The sequence below is a fragment of the Pristiophorus japonicus genome, chromosome 18, assembly GCF_044704955.1.
Source record: "Pristiophorus japonicus isolate sPriJap1 chromosome 18, sPriJap1.hap1, whole genome shotgun sequence".
NCBI lineage: Eukaryota > Metazoa > Chordata > Chondrichthyes > Pristiophoridae > Pristiophorus > Pristiophorus japonicus.
Window position 1 is genome coordinate 81475379 of NC_091994.1, and position 17998 is coordinate 81493376.

The 17998-nt window shown below is 62.5% G+C and overlaps 1 protein-coding gene across 1 annotated transcript in view; it reads left to right on the plus strand.

Moving 5' to 3' along the window:
- Positions 1–1227: 1227 nt before the first annotated feature.
- Positions 1228–17998, plus strand: part of c18h1orf50 (chromosome 18 C1orf50 homolog) — a 59274-nt gene continuing 42503 nt past the window's right edge. Inside the window, 1 exon segment of the mRNA XM_070860175.1 lies at positions 1228–1376. Coding sequence (XP_070716276.1) covers positions 1331–1376 — 46 coding nt within the window. The 5' untranslated portion in view covers positions 1228–1330.

Consider the following 17998-nt stretch of genomic DNA (forward strand, 5'->3'; position numbering starts at 1 on the left):
TGGCAACTGGCTATTCCACCATGGCGGAAATCACAGCCCAGTGCGATCCTGTCTTTACTAGAGACCCTTACATGCGCACTTCCCAGCAGGAATCACTGGATAGTTATCGGAAATGGGATCCCTGGAAGATTGTCTTCTATTTCCCACTATCCATGGCTGAGGAGCACTGAGACCGAGTGCATCATCTCTATGGTTGCCCGAGGGCAACCGGAGATAAAACCTGAGGGATTCCTGACCCTGTGTAGCTTTGTATCACACCAAGCAATGTTTGTACGACTGGTTTTAACACACCAATCAGCCAACACTCCCATCAAAATTGAAGATTTCAAAATTATTGCCCAAGACTTTGTGTCAGCCGTGGTTCAGTGTGTAGCACTCTTGTCTCTAGATCAGAAGGTTGTGGGTTCAAATCCCACTCCAGAGACTTGAGCACAAAAAATCGAGGCTGACACTCCAGTGCAGTGCTGAGGGAGTGCTGTACTGTCAGAGGTGCTGTCTTTTGGGTGAGATGTTAAACCGAGGCCCCGTCTGCTCTCTCAGGTAGACGTAAAAGATCCATGGCACTATTTTGATGAAGAGGAGGGGACCTTCTTCCCGGTGGCCCGGCCAATATTTATCCCTCAACCAACATCATTAAAACAGATTATCTGGTCATTATCACAGTGCTGTTAGTGGGAGCTTGCTGTGTGCAAATTGGTTGCAGCATTTCCCACATTACAACAGTGACTACACTCCAAAAGTACCTCATTGGCTGTAAAGTGCTTTGGGGGCATGACCGGGACTATATAAATGTACGTTTTTCTTTCTTTTGAAGTACAATCAATAGGTTTACTGAGAGATTAGAATTTTGTTTTGCAGAACGTTCCCCTTGCTCTCTGTTTGTGTCTGTGTACTGATTGAGTTTGCTGCATCCTGTGAGTGGGATTGCAGTACAGTATTTGTTCTGTTGTGTTCCCGGCTCTGGCCAGCTGTAGAACACGTGTATCTGTGACATAAACTGGTGCTGCACAGGCTCACTGTGACAGATAGCTGCCAGCCATTCGCCTGATCACAACCTTCCCCATCCCGCAAGATTTCGCTTCTTCAGTTGATGCCTACAATTTTTCTAGCTTGGTCTCTGTGAGTCGCCCTTTAATTGCGAAGTCCTCGGTCACTTTGGCACCGTGGAGAGAGAGCTGAGCAAGGTCGCTTGGTTTCAGGAGCGGTGAGGGCAGCCGTGGTGAGGGAGGAAGGTCCCCAGTATAAGAGGCCCTCGCCGGCGCCTGTTTGCAGTAAGTGTGGAGCAGAGTGTCGAGGTGGAGGGTCTGAGGCCTTGGTAACCAGAGGCAACATGAGCCATCGTGACCCTGACAGTGGCATGGCAACCAGCCCAACTGGTAAGGAGGCCTATCGCCGCACACGTTATTATGATTGATGTGAATTTACTGGAGTGGAGTATCATCAGTTCCGTAACGTGTGTGTGCCCCAAGCGCTGTCAGTGATCAGAAACCGCCGTGGGTTTATGTCAAATGTAGACACGCACCCACAATTCAGTTGGAATGTGCGCTGTGAGCCGCTCAGTGACATTTAGGCTGTAAACAGCCAGTGCTGCAGTGAAGCTCTTTACACTCCCGGGCTCAGACACACACAGCACTGACCGTCCCGGGCTCAGACACCCACAGCACTGCCCGTCCCGGACTCAGACACAGCACTGACTGTCCCAAGCTCAGACACACACAGCACTGACCGTCCCGGGCTCAGACACCCACAGCACTGACCGTCCCGGACACAGACACAGCACTGACTGTCCCAAGCTCAGACACACACAGCACTGACCGTCCCGGGCTCAGACACACACAGCACTGACCGTCCCGGACTCAGACACGCACTGACCATCCCGAGTTCAGACATACACAGCACTGACCGTCCTGGGCTCAGACACACACAGCACTGACCGTCCCGGGCTCAGACACGGCACTGACCGTCCCGGACTCAGACACAGCACTGACCGTCCCGGGCTCAGACACCCACAGCACTGACCGTCCCGGACTCAGACACAGCACTGACCGTCCCGAGCTCAGACACACACAGCACTGACCGTCCCGGGCTCAGACACACACAGCACTGACCATCCCAGACTCAGACACAGCACTGACCGTCCCGGGCTCAGACACACACAGCACTGACCATCCCGGACTCAGACACGCACTGACCATCCCGAGCTCAGACATACATAGCACTGACCGTCCTGGGCTCAGACACACACAGCACTGACCGTCCCGGGCTCAGACACGGCATTGACCGTCCCGGGCTCAGACACAGCACTGACCGTCCCGGACTCAGACACGGCACTTACCGTCCCGAGCTCAGACACGGCACTGACCATCCCGGGCTCAGACACGGCACTGACCGTCCCGGGCTCAGACACAGCACTGGCTGTCCCGGGCTCAGACACAGCACTGACCGTCCCGGGCTCAGACACAGCACTGACCGTCCCGGGCTCAGACACAGCACTGACCGTCCCGGGCTCAGACACGGCACTGACCGTCCCGAGCTCAGACACGGCACTGACCGTCCCGGGCTCAGACACGGCACTGACCGTCCCGGGCTCAGACACACACAGCACTGACCATCCCGGGCTCAGACACAGCACTGACCGTCCCGGGCTCAGACACACACAGCACTGACCGTCCCGGGCTCAGACACACACAGCACTGACCGTCCCGGGCTCAGACACACAGCACTGATCGTCCCGGGCTCAGACACACACAGCACTGACCGTCCCGGGCTCAGACACACAGCACTGACCGTCCCGGGCTCAGACACACAGCACTGATCGTCCCGGGCTCAGACACACACAGCACTGACCGTCCCGGGCTCAGACACGGCACTGACCGTCCCGGGCTCAGACACACACAGCACTGACCGTCCCGAGTTCAGACACGGCACTGATCGTCCCGGGCTCAGACACGGCACTGACCGTCCCGGGCTCAGACACAGCACTGACCGTCCCATGCTCAGACACACACAGCACTGACCGTCCCGGGCTCAGACACAGCACTGACCGTCCCGGGCTCAGACACAGCACTGACCGTCCCGAGCTCAGACACGGCACTGACCGTCCCGGGCTCAGACACAGCACTGACCGTCCCATGCTCAGACACACACAGCACTGACCATCCCGGGCTCAGACACAGCACTGACCGTCCCGGGCTCAGACATGGCAATGACCGTCCCGAGCTCAGACACACACAGCACTGACCGTCCCGGGCTCAGACACACACAGCACTGACCGTCCCGGGCTCAGACTACAGCACTGACCGTCCTGGGCTCAGAAACGGCACTGACCATCTCGGGCTCAGACATGGCACTGACCGTCCCGGGCTCAGACACACACAGCACTGACCGGCCCGAGCTCAGACACACACAGCACAGACCGTCCCGGGCTCAGACACACACAGCACTGACCGTCCCGGGCTCAGACACACACAGCACTGACCGTCCCGGGCTCAGACTACAGCACTGACCGTCCTGGGCTCAGAAACGGCACTGACCGTCCCGGGCTCAGACACACACAGCACAGACCGGCCCGAGCTCAGACACACACAGCACAGACCGTCCCAGGCTCAGACACACACAGCACAGACCGTCCCGGGCTGAGACACACACAGCACTGACCATCCTGGGCTCAGAAACGGCACTGACCGTCCCGGGCTCAGACATGGCACTGACCGTCCCGGGCTCAGACACACACAGCACTGACTGTCCCAGGCTCAGACACACACAGCACTGACCGTCCCGAGCTCAGACACGGCACTGACCGTCCCGAGCTCAGACACACACAGCACTGACCGTCCCGGGCTCAGACACAGCACTGACCGTCCCGAGCTCAGACACACAAAGCACTGACCGTCCCGGGCTCAGACACACACAGCACTGACCGTCCCAGGCTCAGACGCAGCACTGACCGTGCCGGGCTCAGATACACAAAGCACTGACCGTCCCGGGCTCAGACACACACAGCACTGACCATCCCGGGCTCAGACACAGCACTGACCGTCCCGGGCTCAGACATGGCAATGACCGTCCCGAGCTCAGACACACACAGCACTGACCGTCCCGGGCTCAGACACACACAGCACTGACCGTCCCGGGCTCAGACTACAGCACTGACCGTCCTGGGCTCAGAAACGGCACTGACCATCTCGGGCTCAGACATGGCACTGACCGTCCCGGGCTCAGACACACACAGCACTGACCGGCCCGAGCTCAGACACACACAGCACAGACCGTCCCGGGCTCAGACACACACAGCACAGACCGTCCCATGCTCAGACACACACAGCACTGACCGTCCCGGGCTCAGACACACACAGCACTGACCATCCTGGGCTCAGAAACGGCACTGACCGTCCCGGGCTCAGACATGGCACTGACCGTCCCGGGCTCAGACACACACAGCACTGACTGTCCCGGGCTCAGACACACACAGCACTGACCGTCCCGAGCTCAGACACGGCACTGACCGTCCAGAGCTCAGACACACACAGCACTGACCGTCCCGGGCTCAGACACGCACTGACCATCCCGAGTTCAGACATACACAGCACTGACCGTCCTGGGCTCAGACACACACAGCACTGACCGTCCCGGGCTCAGACACGGCACTGACCGTCCCGGACTCAGACACAGCACTGACCGTCCCGGGCTCAGACACCCACAGCACTGACCGTCCCGGACTCAGACACAGCACTGACCGTCCCGAGCTCAGACACACACAGCACTGACCGTCCCGGGCTCAGACACACACAGCACTGACCATCCCGGACTCAGACACAGCACTGACCGTCCCGGGCTCAGACACACACAGCACTGACCATCCCGGACTCAGACACGCACTGACCATCCCGAGCTCAGACATACACAGCACTGACCGTCCTGGGCTCAGACACACACAGCACTGACCGTCCCGGGCTCAGACACGGCACTGACCGTCCCGGGCTCAGACACGGCACTGACCGTCCCGAGCTCAGACACAGCACTGACCGACCCGGACTCAGACACGGCACTTACCGTCCCGAGCTCAGACACGGCACTGACCGACCCGGACTCAGACACGGCACTTACCGTCCCGAGCTCAGACACGGCACTGACCGTCCCGGGCTCAGACACAGCACTGACTGTCCCGGGCTCAGACACAGTACTGACCGTCCCGGGCTCAGACACAGCACTGACCGTCCCGGGCTCAGACACGGCACTGACCGTCCCGAGCTCAGACACGGCACTGACCGTCCCGGGCTCAGACACGGCACTGACCGTCCTGAGCTCAGACACGGCACTGACCGTCCCGGGCTCAGACACACACAGCACTGACCATCCCGGGCTCAGACACAGCACTGACCGTCCCGGGCTCAGACACACACAGCACTGACCGTCCCGGGCTCAGACACAGCACTGACCGTCCCGGGCTCAGACACACAAAGCACTGACCGTCCCGGGCTCAGACACACACAGCATTGACCGTCCCGGGATCAGTCACACACACCACTGACCGTCCCGGGCTCAGACACACACAGCACTGACCGTCCCGAGCTCAGACACGGCACTGACCGTCCCGGGCTCAGACACGGCACTGACCGTCCCGGGCTCAGACACACACAGCACTGACCATCCCGAGTTCAGACACGGCACTGACCGTCCCGGGCTCAGACACGGCACTGACCGTCCCGGGCTCAGACATGGCACTGACCGTCCCGAGCTCAGACACAGCACTGACCGTCCCATGCTCAGACACACACAGCACTGACCGTCCCGGGCTCAGACACAGCACTGACCGTCCCGGGCTCAGACACAGCACTGACCGTCCCGAGCTCAGACATGGCACTGACCGTCCCGGGCTCAGACACAGCACTGACCGTCCCATGCTCAGACACACACAGCACTGACCATCCCGGGCTCAGACACAGCACTGACCGTCCCGGGCTCAGACATGGCAATGACCGTCCCGAGCTCAGACACACACAGCACTGACCGTCCCGGGCTCAGACACACACAGCACTGACAGTCCCGGGCTCAGACTACAGCACTGACCGTCCTGGGCTCAGAAACGGCACTGACCATCTCGGGCTCAGACATGGCACTGACCGTCCCGGGCTCAGACACACACAGCACTGACCGGCCCGAGCTCAGACACACACAGCACAGAACGTCCCAGGCTCAGACACACACAGCACTGACCGTCCCGGGCTCAGACACACACAGCACTGACCGACCCGGGCTCAGACTACAGCACTGACCGTCCTGGGCTCAGAAACGGCACTGACCGTCCCTGGCTCAGACACACACAGCACAGACCGGCCCGAGCTCAGACACACACAGCACAGACCGTCCCGGGCTCAGACACACACAGCACAGACCGTCCCGGGCTGAGACACACACAGCACTGACCATCCTGGGCTCAGAAACGGCACTGACCGTCCCGGTTTCAGACATGGCACTGACCGTCCCGGGCTCAGACACACACAGCACTGACTGTCCCGGGCTCAGACACACACAGCACTGACCGTCCCGGGCTCAGACTACAGCACTGACCGTCCTGGGCTCAGAAACGGCACTGACCGTCCCGGTTTCAGACATGGCACTGACTGTCCCGAGCTCAGACACACACAGCACTGACCGTCCCGGGCTCAGACACAGCACTGACCGTCCCGAGCTCAGACACACAAAGCACTGACCGTCCCGGGCTCAGACACACACAGCACTGACCGTACCAGGCTCAGACGCAGCACTGACCGTGCCGGGCTCATACACACAAAGCACTGACCGTCCCGGGCTCAGACATGGCAATGACCGTCCCGAGCTCAGACACACACAGCACTGACCGTCCCGGACTCAGACACACACAGCACAGACCGTCCCGGGCTCAGACACACACAGCACTGACCGTCCCGGGCTCAGACACACACAGCACTGACCGTCCCGGGCTCAGACACACACAGCACTGACCATCCTGGGCTCAGAAACGGCACTGACCGTCCCGGGCTCAGACATGGCACTGACCGTCCCGGGCTCAGACACACACAGCACTGACTGTCCCGGGCTCAGACACACACAGCACAGACCGTCCCGGGCTCAGACACGCACTGACCATCCCGAGTTCAGACATACACAGCACTGACCGTCCTGGGCTCAGACACACACAGCACTGACCGTCCCGGGCTCAGACACGCACTGACCATCCCGAGTTCAGACATACACAGCACTGACCGTCCTGGGCTCAGACACACACAGCACTGACCGTCCCGGGCTCAGACACGGCACTGACCGTCCCGGGCTCAGACACCCACAGCACTGACCGTCCCGGACTCAGACACAGCACTGACCGTCCCGAGCTCAGACACACACAGCACTGACCGTCCCGGGCTCAGACACACACAGCACTGACCATCCCGGACTCAGACACAGCACTGACCGTCCCGGGCTCAGACACACACAGCACTGACCATCCCGGACTCAGACACGCACTGACCATCCCGAGCTCAGACATACACAGCACTGACCGTCCTGGGCTCAGACACACACAGCACTGACCGTCCCGGGCTCAGACACGGCACTGACCGTCCCGGGCTCAGACACGGCACTGACCGTCCCGAGCTCAGACACAGCACTGACCGACCCGGACTCAGACACGGCACTTACCGTCCCGAGCTCAGACACGGCACTGACCGACCCGGACTCAGACACGGCACTTACCGTCCCGAGCTCAGACACGGCACTGACCGTCCCGGGCTCAGACACAGCACTGACTGTCCCGGGCTCAGACACAGCACTGACCGTCCCGGGCTCAGACACAGCACTGACTGTCCCGGGCTCAGACACAGTACTGACCGTCCCGGGCTCAGACACAGCACTGACCGTCCCGGGCTCAGACACCGGCACTGACCGTCCCGAGCTCAGACACGGCACTGACCGTCCCGGGCTCAGACACGGCAGTGACCGTTCTGAGCTCAGACACGGCACTGACCGTCCCGGGCTCAGACACAGCACTGACCATCCCGGGCTCAGACACAGCACTGACCATCCCGGGCTCAGACACAGCACTGACCGTCCCGGGCTCAGACACACACAGCACTGACCATCCCGGGCTCAGACACAGCACTGACCGTCCCGGGCTCAGACACACACAGCACTGACCGTCCCGGGCTCAGACACAGCACTGACCGTCCCGGGCTCAGACACACAAAGCACTGACCGTCCCGGGCTCAGACACACACAGCACTGACCGTCCCGGGCTCAGTCACACACACCACTGACCGTCCCGTACTCAGACACACACAGCACTGACCGTCCCGAGCTCAGACACGGCACTGACCGTCCCGGGCTCAGACACGGCACTGACCGTCCCGGGCTCAGACACACACAGCACTGACCGTCCCGAGTTCAGACACGGCACTGACCGTCCCGGGCTCAGACACGGCACTGACCGTCCCGGGCTCAGACATGGCACTGACCGTCCCGAGCTCAGACACAGCACTGACCGTCCCATGCTCAGACACACACAGCACTGACCGTCCCGGGCTCAGACACAGCACTGACCGTCCCGGGCTCAGACACAGCACTGACCGTCCCGAGCTCAGACATGGCACTGACCGTCCCGGGCTCAGACACAGCACTGACCGTCCCATGCTCAGACACACACAGCACTGACCATCCCGGGCTCAGACACAGCACTGACCGTCCCGGGCTCAGACATGGCAATGACCGTCCCGAGCTCAGACACACACAGCACTGACCGTCCCGGGCTCAGACACACACAGCACTGACAGTCCCGGGCTCAGACTACAGCACTGACCGTCCTGGGCTCAGAAACGGCACTGACCATCTCGGGCTCAGACATGGCACTGACCGTCCCGGGCTCAGACACACACAGCACTGACCGGCCCGAGCTCAGACACACACAGCACAGACCGTCCCGGGCTCAGACACACACAGCACTGACCGTCCCGGGCTCAGACACACACAGCACTGACCGACCCGGGCTCAGACTACAGCACTGACCGTCCTGGGCTCAGAAACGGCACTGACCGTCCCTGGCTCAGACACACACAGCACAGACCGTCCCGGGCTCAGACACACACAGCACAGACCGTCCCGGGCTGAGACACACACAGCACTGACCATCCTGGGCTCAGAAACGGCACTGACCGTCCCGGTTTCAGACATGGCACTGACCGTCCCGGGCTCAGACACACACAGCACTGACTGTCCCGGGCTCAGACACACACAGCACTGACCGCCCCGAGCTCAGACACGGCACTGACCGTCCCGAGCTCAGACACACACAGCACTGACCGTCCCGGGCTCAGACACAGCACTGACCGTCCCGAGCTCAGACACACAAAGCACTGACCGTCCCGGGCTCAGACACACACAGCACTGACCGTCCCAGGCTCAGACGCAGCACTGACCGTGCCGGGCTCAGACACACAAAGCACTGACCGTCCCGGGCTCAGACACACACAGCACTGACCATCCCGGGCTCAGACACAGCACTGACCGTCCCGGGCTCAGACATGGCAATGACCGTCCCGAGCTCAGACACACACAGCACTGACCGTCCCGGGCTCAGACACACACAGCACTGACCGTCCCGGGCTCAGACTACAGCACTGACCGTCCTGGGCTCAGAAACAGCACTGACCATCTCGGGCTCAGACATGGCACTGACCGTCCCGGGCTCAGACACACACAGCACTGACCGGCCCGAGCTCAGACACACACAGCACAGACCGTCCCGGGCTCAGACACACACAGCACTGACCGTCCCGGGCTCAGACACACACAGCACTACATGTCCCGGGCTCAGACTACAGCACTGACCGTCCTGGGCTCAGAAACGGCACTGACCGTCCCGGGCTCAGACACACACAGCACAGACCGGCCCGAGCTCAGACACACACAGCACAGACCGTCCCGGGCTGAGACACACACAGCACTGACCATCCTGGGCTCAGAAACGGCACTGACCGTCCCGGTTTCAGACATGGCACTGACCGTCCCGGGCTCAGACACACACAGCACTGACTGTCCCGGGCTCAGACACACACAGCACTGACCGTCCCGAGCTCAGACACGGCACTGACCGTCCCGAGCTCAGACACACACAGCACTGACCGTCCCGGGCTCAGACACAGCACTGACCGTCCCGAGCTCAGACACACAAAGCACTGACCGTCCCGGGCTCAGACACACACAGCACTGACCGTACCAGGCTCAGACGCAGCACTGACCGTGCCGGGCTCATACACACAAAGCACTGACCGTCCCGGGCTCAGACACACACAGCACTGACCATCCCGGGCTCAGACACAGCACTGACCGTCCCGGGCTCAGACATGGCAATGACCGTCCCGAGCTCAGACACACACAGCACTGACCGTCCCGGGCTCAGACACACACAGCACTGACCGTCCCGGGCTCAGACACACACAGCACTGACCGTCCCGGGCTCAGACTACAGCACTGACCATCCTGGGCTCAGAAACGGCACTGACCGTCCCGGTTTCAGACATGGCACTGACCGTCCCGGGCTCAGACACACACAGCACTGACTGTCCCGGGCTCAGACACACACAGCACTGACCGTCCCGAGCTCAGACACGGCACTGACCGTCCCGAGCTCAGACACACACAGCACTGACCGTCCCGGGCTCAGACACAGCACTGACCGTCCCGAGCTCAGACACACAAAGCACTGACCGTCCCGGGCTCAGACACACACAGCACTGACCGTCCCAGGCTCAGACGCAGCACTGACCGTGCCGGGCTCAGACACACAAAGCACTGACCGTCCCGGGCTCAGACACACACAGCACTGACCATCCCGGGCTCAGACACAGCACTGACCGTCCCGGGCTCAGACATGGCAATGACCGTCCCGAGCTCAGACACACACAGCACTGACCGTCCCGGGCTCAGACACACACAGCACTGACCGTCCCGGGCTCAGACTACAGCACTGACCGTCCTGGGCTCAGAAACGGCACTGACCATCTCGGGCTCAGACATGGCACTGACCGTCCCGGGCTCAGACACACACAGCACTGACCGGCCCGAGCTCAGACACACACAGCACAGACCGTCCCGGGCTCAGACACACACAGCACTGACCGTCCCGGGCTCAGACACACACAGCACTGACCGTCCCGGGCTCAGACTACAGCACTGACCGTCCTGGGCTCAGAAACGGCACTGACCGTCCCGGGCTCAGACACACACAGCACAGACCGGCCCGAGCTCAGACACACACAGCACAGACCGTCCCGGGCTGAGACACACACAGCACTGACCGTCCCGGGCTCAGACACACACAGCACTGACTGTCCCGGGCTCAGACACAGCACTGACCGTCCCGGGTTCAGACACGGCACTGACCGTCCCGGGCTCAGACACGGCACTGACCGTCCCGGGCTCAGACACGGCACTGACCGTCCCAGCGTCCCGGGCTCAGACACAGCACTGACCGTCCCGGGCTCAGACACGGCACTGACCGTCCCGGGCTCAGACACAGCACTGACCGTCCCGGGCTCAGACACGGCACTGACCGTCCCGGGCTCAGACACAGCACTGACCGTCCCGTGCTCAGACACACACAGCACTGACCGTCCCGAGCTCAGACACGGCACTGACCGGCCCGAGCTCTGACACACACAGCACTGACCGTCCCGAGCTCAGACACGGCACTGACCGTGCCGGGCTCAGACACACAAAGCACTGACCGTCCCGTGCTCAGACACACACAGCACTGACCGTCCCAGGCTCAGACACAGCACTGACCGTGCCGGGCTCAGGCACACAAAGCACTGACCGTCCCGGGCTCAGACATACACAGCACTGACCGTCCCGGGCTCAGACACACACAGCACTGACCGTCCCGGGCTCAGACACACACAGCACTGACCGTCCCGGTCTCAGACAGGGCACTGACCGTTCCGGGCTCAGACACGGCACTGACCGTCCCGGGCTCAGACACACACAGAACTGACCGTCCCGAGCTCAGACACGGCACTGACCGTCCCGGGCTCAGACACACACAGCACTGACCGTCCCGAGCTCAGACACACACAGCACTGACCGTTTCGGGCTCAGACACAGCACTGACTGTCCCGGGCTCAGACACAGCACTGACCGTCCCGAGCTCAGACACGGCACTGACCGTCCCGGGCTCAGACACACACAGCACTGACCATCCCGTGCTCAGACACACACAGCACTGACCGTCCCGGGCTCAGACACGGCACTGACCGTCCCACCGTCCCGGGCTCAGACACAGCACTGACCGTCCCGGGCTCAGACACGGCTCTGACCGTCCCGGGCTCAGACACGGCACTGACCGTCCCAGGCTCAGACACGGCACTGACCGTCCCGGGCTCAGACACACACAGCACTGACCGTCCCGAGTTCAGACACAGCACTGACCATCCCGGGCTCAGACACAGCACTGACCGTCCCGGGCTCAGACACACACAGCACTGACCGTCCCGGGCTCAGACACAGCACTGACCGTCCCGGGCTCAGAAACACATAGCACTGACCGTCCCGGACTCAGACACACACAGCACTGACCGTCCCGGACTCAGACACACACAGCACTGACCATCCCGGGCTCAGACACACACAGCACTGACCGTCCCGGGCTCAGACACAGCACTGACCGTCCCGGGCTCAGACACAGCACTGACCATCCCGGGCTCAGACATGGCACTGACCGTCCCGGGCTCAGACACACACAGCACTGACCGGCCCGAGCTCAGACACACACAGCACAGACCGTCCCGGGCTCAGACACACACAGCACTGACCGTCCCGGGCTCAGACACACACAGCACTGACCGTCCCGGGCTCAGACTACAGCACTGACCGTCCTGGGCTCAGAAACGGCACTGACCGTCCCTGGCTCAGACACACACAGCACAGACCGGCCCGAGCTCAGACACACACAGCACAGACCGTCCCGGGCTGAGACACACACAGCACTGACCATCCTGGGCTCAGAAACGGCACTGACCGTCCCGGTTTCAGACATGGCACTGACCGTCCCGGGCTCAGACACACACAGCACTGACCGTCCCGAGCTCAGACACGGCACTGACCGTCCCGAGCTCAGACACACACAGCACTGACCGTCCCGGGCTCAGACACAGCACTGACCGTCCCGAGCTCAGACACACAAAGCACTGACCGTCCCGGGCTCAGACACACACAGCACTGACCGTCCCAGGCTCAGACGCAGCACTGACCGTGCCGGGCTCAGACACACAAAGCACTGACCGTCCCGGGCTCAGACACACACAGCACTGACCATCCCGGGCTCAGACACAGCACTGACCGTCCCGGGCTCAGACATGGCAATGACCGTCCCGAGCTCAGACACACACAGCACTGACCGTCCCGGGCTCAGACACACATAGCACTGACCGTCCCGGGCTCAGACTACAGCACTGACCGTCCTGGGCTCAGAAACGGCACTGACCATCTCGGGCTCAGACATGGCACTGACCGTCCCGGGCTCAGACACACACAGCACTGACCGGCCCGAGCTCAGACACACACAGCACAGACCGTCCCGGGCTCAGACACACACAGCACTGACCGTCCCGGGCTCAGACACACACAGCACTGACCGTCCCGGGCTCAGACTACAGCACTGACCGTCCTGGGCTCAGAAACGGCACTGACCGGCCCGAGCTCAGACACACACAGCACTGACCGTCCCGGGCTCAGACACACACAGCACTGACCGTCCCGGGCTCAGACTACAGCACTGACAGTCCTGGGCTCAGAAACGGCACTGACCATCTCGGGCTCAGACATGGCACTGACCGTCCCGGGCTCAGACACACACAGCACTGACCGGCCCGAGCTCAGACACTCACAGCACAGACCGTCCCGGGCTCAAACACACACAGCACAGACCGTCCCGGGCTGAGACACACACAGCACTGACCATCCTGGGCTCAGACACGGCACTGACCGTCCAGAGCTCAGACACACACAGCACTGACCGTCCCGGGCTCAGACACAGCACTGAACGTCCTGAGCTCAGACACGGCACTGACCGTCCCGGGCTCAGACACGGCACTGACCGTCCCGAGCTCAGACACAGCACTGACCGTCCCGGGCTCAGACACACACAGCACTGACCGTCCCAGGCTCAGACGCAGCACTGACCGTGCCGGGCTCAGACACACAAAGCACTGACCGTCCCGGGCTCAGACATACACAGCACTGACCGTCCCGGGCTCAGACACAGCACTGACCGTCCCGGGCTCAGACACACAAAGCACTGACCGTCCTGGGCTCAGACACGGCACTGACCGTCCCGGGCTCAGACACGGCACTGACCGTCCCGGGCTCAGACACACACAGCACTGACCGTCCCGAGCTCAGAGACGGCACTGACCGTCCCGGGCTCAGACACACACAGCACTGACCGTCCCGGGCTCAGACACGGCACTGACCGTCCCGGGCTCAGACACACACAGCACTGACCGTCCCGGGCTCAGACATACACAGCACTGACCGTCCCGAGCTCAGAAAAACACAGCACTGACCGTTTCGGGCTCAGACACAGCACTGACTGTCCCGGGCTCAGACACAGCACAGACCGTCCCGGGTTCAGACACGGCACTGACCGTCCCGGGCTCAGACACGGCACTGACCGTCCCACCGTCCCGGGCTCAGACACAGCACTGACCGTTTCGGGCTCAGACACAGCACTGACTGTCCCGGGCTCAGACACAGCACTGACCGTCCCGGGTTCAGACACGACACTGACCGTCCCGGGCTCAGACACGGCACTGACCGTCCCAGCGTCCCGGGCTCAGACACAGCACTGACCGTCCCGGGCTCAGACACGGCACTGACCGTCCCGGGCTCAGACACGGCACTGACCGTCCCGGGCTCAGACACAGCACTGACCGTCCCGGGCTCAGACACACACAGCACTGACCGTCCCGGGCTCAGACACGGCACTGACCGTCCCGGGCTCAGACACACAGCACTGACCGTCCCAGGCTCAGACACAGCACTGACCGTGCCGGGCTCAGACACACAAAGCACTGACCGTCCCGGGCTCAGACATACACAGCACTGACCGTCCCGGGCTCAGACACAGCACTGACCGTCCCGGGCTCAGACACACAAAGCACTGACCGTCCCGAGCTCAGAGACGGCACTGACCGTCCCGGGCTCAGACACACACAGCACTGACCTTCCCGGGCTCAGACAGGGCACTGACCGTTCCGGGCTCAGACACGGCACTGACCGTCCCGGGCTCAGACACACACAGCACTGACCGTCCCGGGCTCAGACATACACAGCACTGACCGTCCCGAGCTCAGAAAAACACAGCACTGACCGTTTTGGGCTCAGACACAGCACTGACTGTCCCGGGCTCAGACACAGCACAGACCGTCCCGGGTTCAGACACGGCACTGACCGTCCCGGGCTCAGACACGGCACTGACCGTCCCACCGTCCCGGGCTCAGACACAGCACTGACCGTTTCGGGCTCAGACACAGCACTGACTGTCCCGGGCTCAGACACAGCACTGACCGTCCCGGGTTCAGACACGGCACTGACCGTCCCGGGCTCAGACACAGCACTGACCGTGCCGGGCTCAGACACACAAAGCACTGACCGTCCCGGGCTCAGACATACACAGCACTGACCGTCCCGGGCTCAGACACAGCACTGACCGTCCCGGGCTCAGACACACAAAGCACTGACCGTCCTGGGCTCAGACACGGCACTGACCGTCCCGGGCTCAGACACGGCACTGACCGTCCCGGGCTCAGACACACACAGCACTGACCGTCCCGAGCTCAGAGACGGCACTGACCGTCCCGGGCTCAGACACACACAGCACTGACCTTCCCGGGCTCAGACAGGGCACTGACCGTTCCGGGCTCAGACACGGCACTGACCGTCCCGGGCTCAGACACACACAGCACTGACCGTCCCGGGCTCAGACATACACAGCACTGACCGTCCCGAGCTCAGAAAAACACAGCACTGACCGTTTCGGGCTCAGACACAGCACAGACCGTCCCGGGTTCAGACACGGCACTGACCGTCCCGGGCTCAGACACGGCACTGACCGTCCCACCGTCCCGGGCTCAGACACAGCACTGACCGTTTCGGGCTCAGACACAGCACTGACTGTCCCGGGCTCAGACACAGCACTGACCGTCCCGGGTTCAGACACGGCACTGACCGTCCCGGGCTCAGACACGGCACTGACCGTCCCAGCGTCCCGGGCTCAGACACAGCACTGACCGTCCCGGGCTCAGACACGGCACTGACCGTCCCGGGCTCAGACACAGCACTGACCGTCCCGGGCTCAGACACGGCACTGACCGTCCCGGGCTCAGACACAGCACTGACTGTCCCGGGCTCAGACACGGCACTGACCGTCCCGAGCTCAGACACGGCACTGACCGTGCCGGGCTCAGACACACACAGCACTGACCGTCCCGTGCTCAGACACACACAGCACTGACCGTCCCAGGCTCAGACACAGCACTGACCGTGCCGGGCTCAGACACACACAGCACTGACCGTCCCGGGCTCAGACACACACAGCACTGACCGTCCCGGGCTCAGACACACACAGCACTGACCGTCCCGGTCTCAGACAGGGCACTGACCGTTCCGGGCTCAGACACGGCACTGACCGTCCCGGGCTCAGACACACACAGAACTGACCGTCCCGAGCTCAGACACGGCACTGACCGTCCCGGGCTCAGACACACACAGCACTGACCGTCCCGAGCTCAGACACACACAGCACTGACCGTTTCGGGCTCAGACACAGCACTGACTGTCCCGGGCTCAGACACAGCACTGACCGTCCCGAGCTCAGACACGGCACTGACTGTCCCGGGCTCAGACACACACAGCACTGACCGTCCCGTGCTCAGACACACACAGCACTGACCGTCCCGGGCTCAGACACGGCACTGACCGTCCCACCGTCCCGGGCTCAGACACAGCACTGACCGTCCCGGGCTCAGACACGGCTCTGACCGTCCCGGGCTCAGACACGGCACTGACCGTCCCAGGCTCAGACACGGCACTGACCGTCCCGGGCTCAGACACACACAGCACTGACCGTCCCGAGCTCAGACACGGCACTGACCGTCCCGAGCTCAGACACGGCACTGACCTTCCCAGGCTCAGACACGGCACTGACCGTCCCGGGCTCAGACTCGGCACTGAACATCCCGGACTCAGAAACACATAGCACTGACCGTCCCGGACTCAGATACACACAGCACTGACCGTCCCGGACTCAGACACACACAGCACTGACCATCCCGGGCTCAGACACACACAGCACTGACCGTCCCGGGCTCAGACACACACAGCACTGACCGTCCCGGGCTCAGACACACACAGCACTGACCGTCCCGGGCTCAGACACAGCACTGACCGTCCCGGGCTCAGACACAGCACTGACCATCCCGGGCTCAGACACACACAGCACTGACCGTCCCGAACTCAGACACGGCACTGACCGTCCCGGGCTCAGACAACACACAGCACTGACCGTCCCGGGCTCAGACACACACAGCACTGACCGTCCCAGCCTCAGACACGGCACTGACCGTCCCGGACTCAGACACACACAGCACTGACCGTCCCGGGCTCAGACACACACAGCACTGACCGTCCCAGCCTCAGACACGGCACTGACCGTCCCGGGCTCAGACACACACAGCACTGACCGTCCCGAGCTCAGAGACGGCACTGACCGTTCCGGGCTCAGACACGGCACTGACCGTCCCAGGCTCAGACACAGCACTAACCGTCCCGGGCTCAGACACACACAGCACTGACCGTCCCGAGCTCAGACACGGCACTGACCGTCCCGAGCTCAGACACAGCACTGACCGTCCCGGGCTCAGACACACACAGCACTGACCGTCCCGGGCTCAGAAACCGCACTGACCGTCCC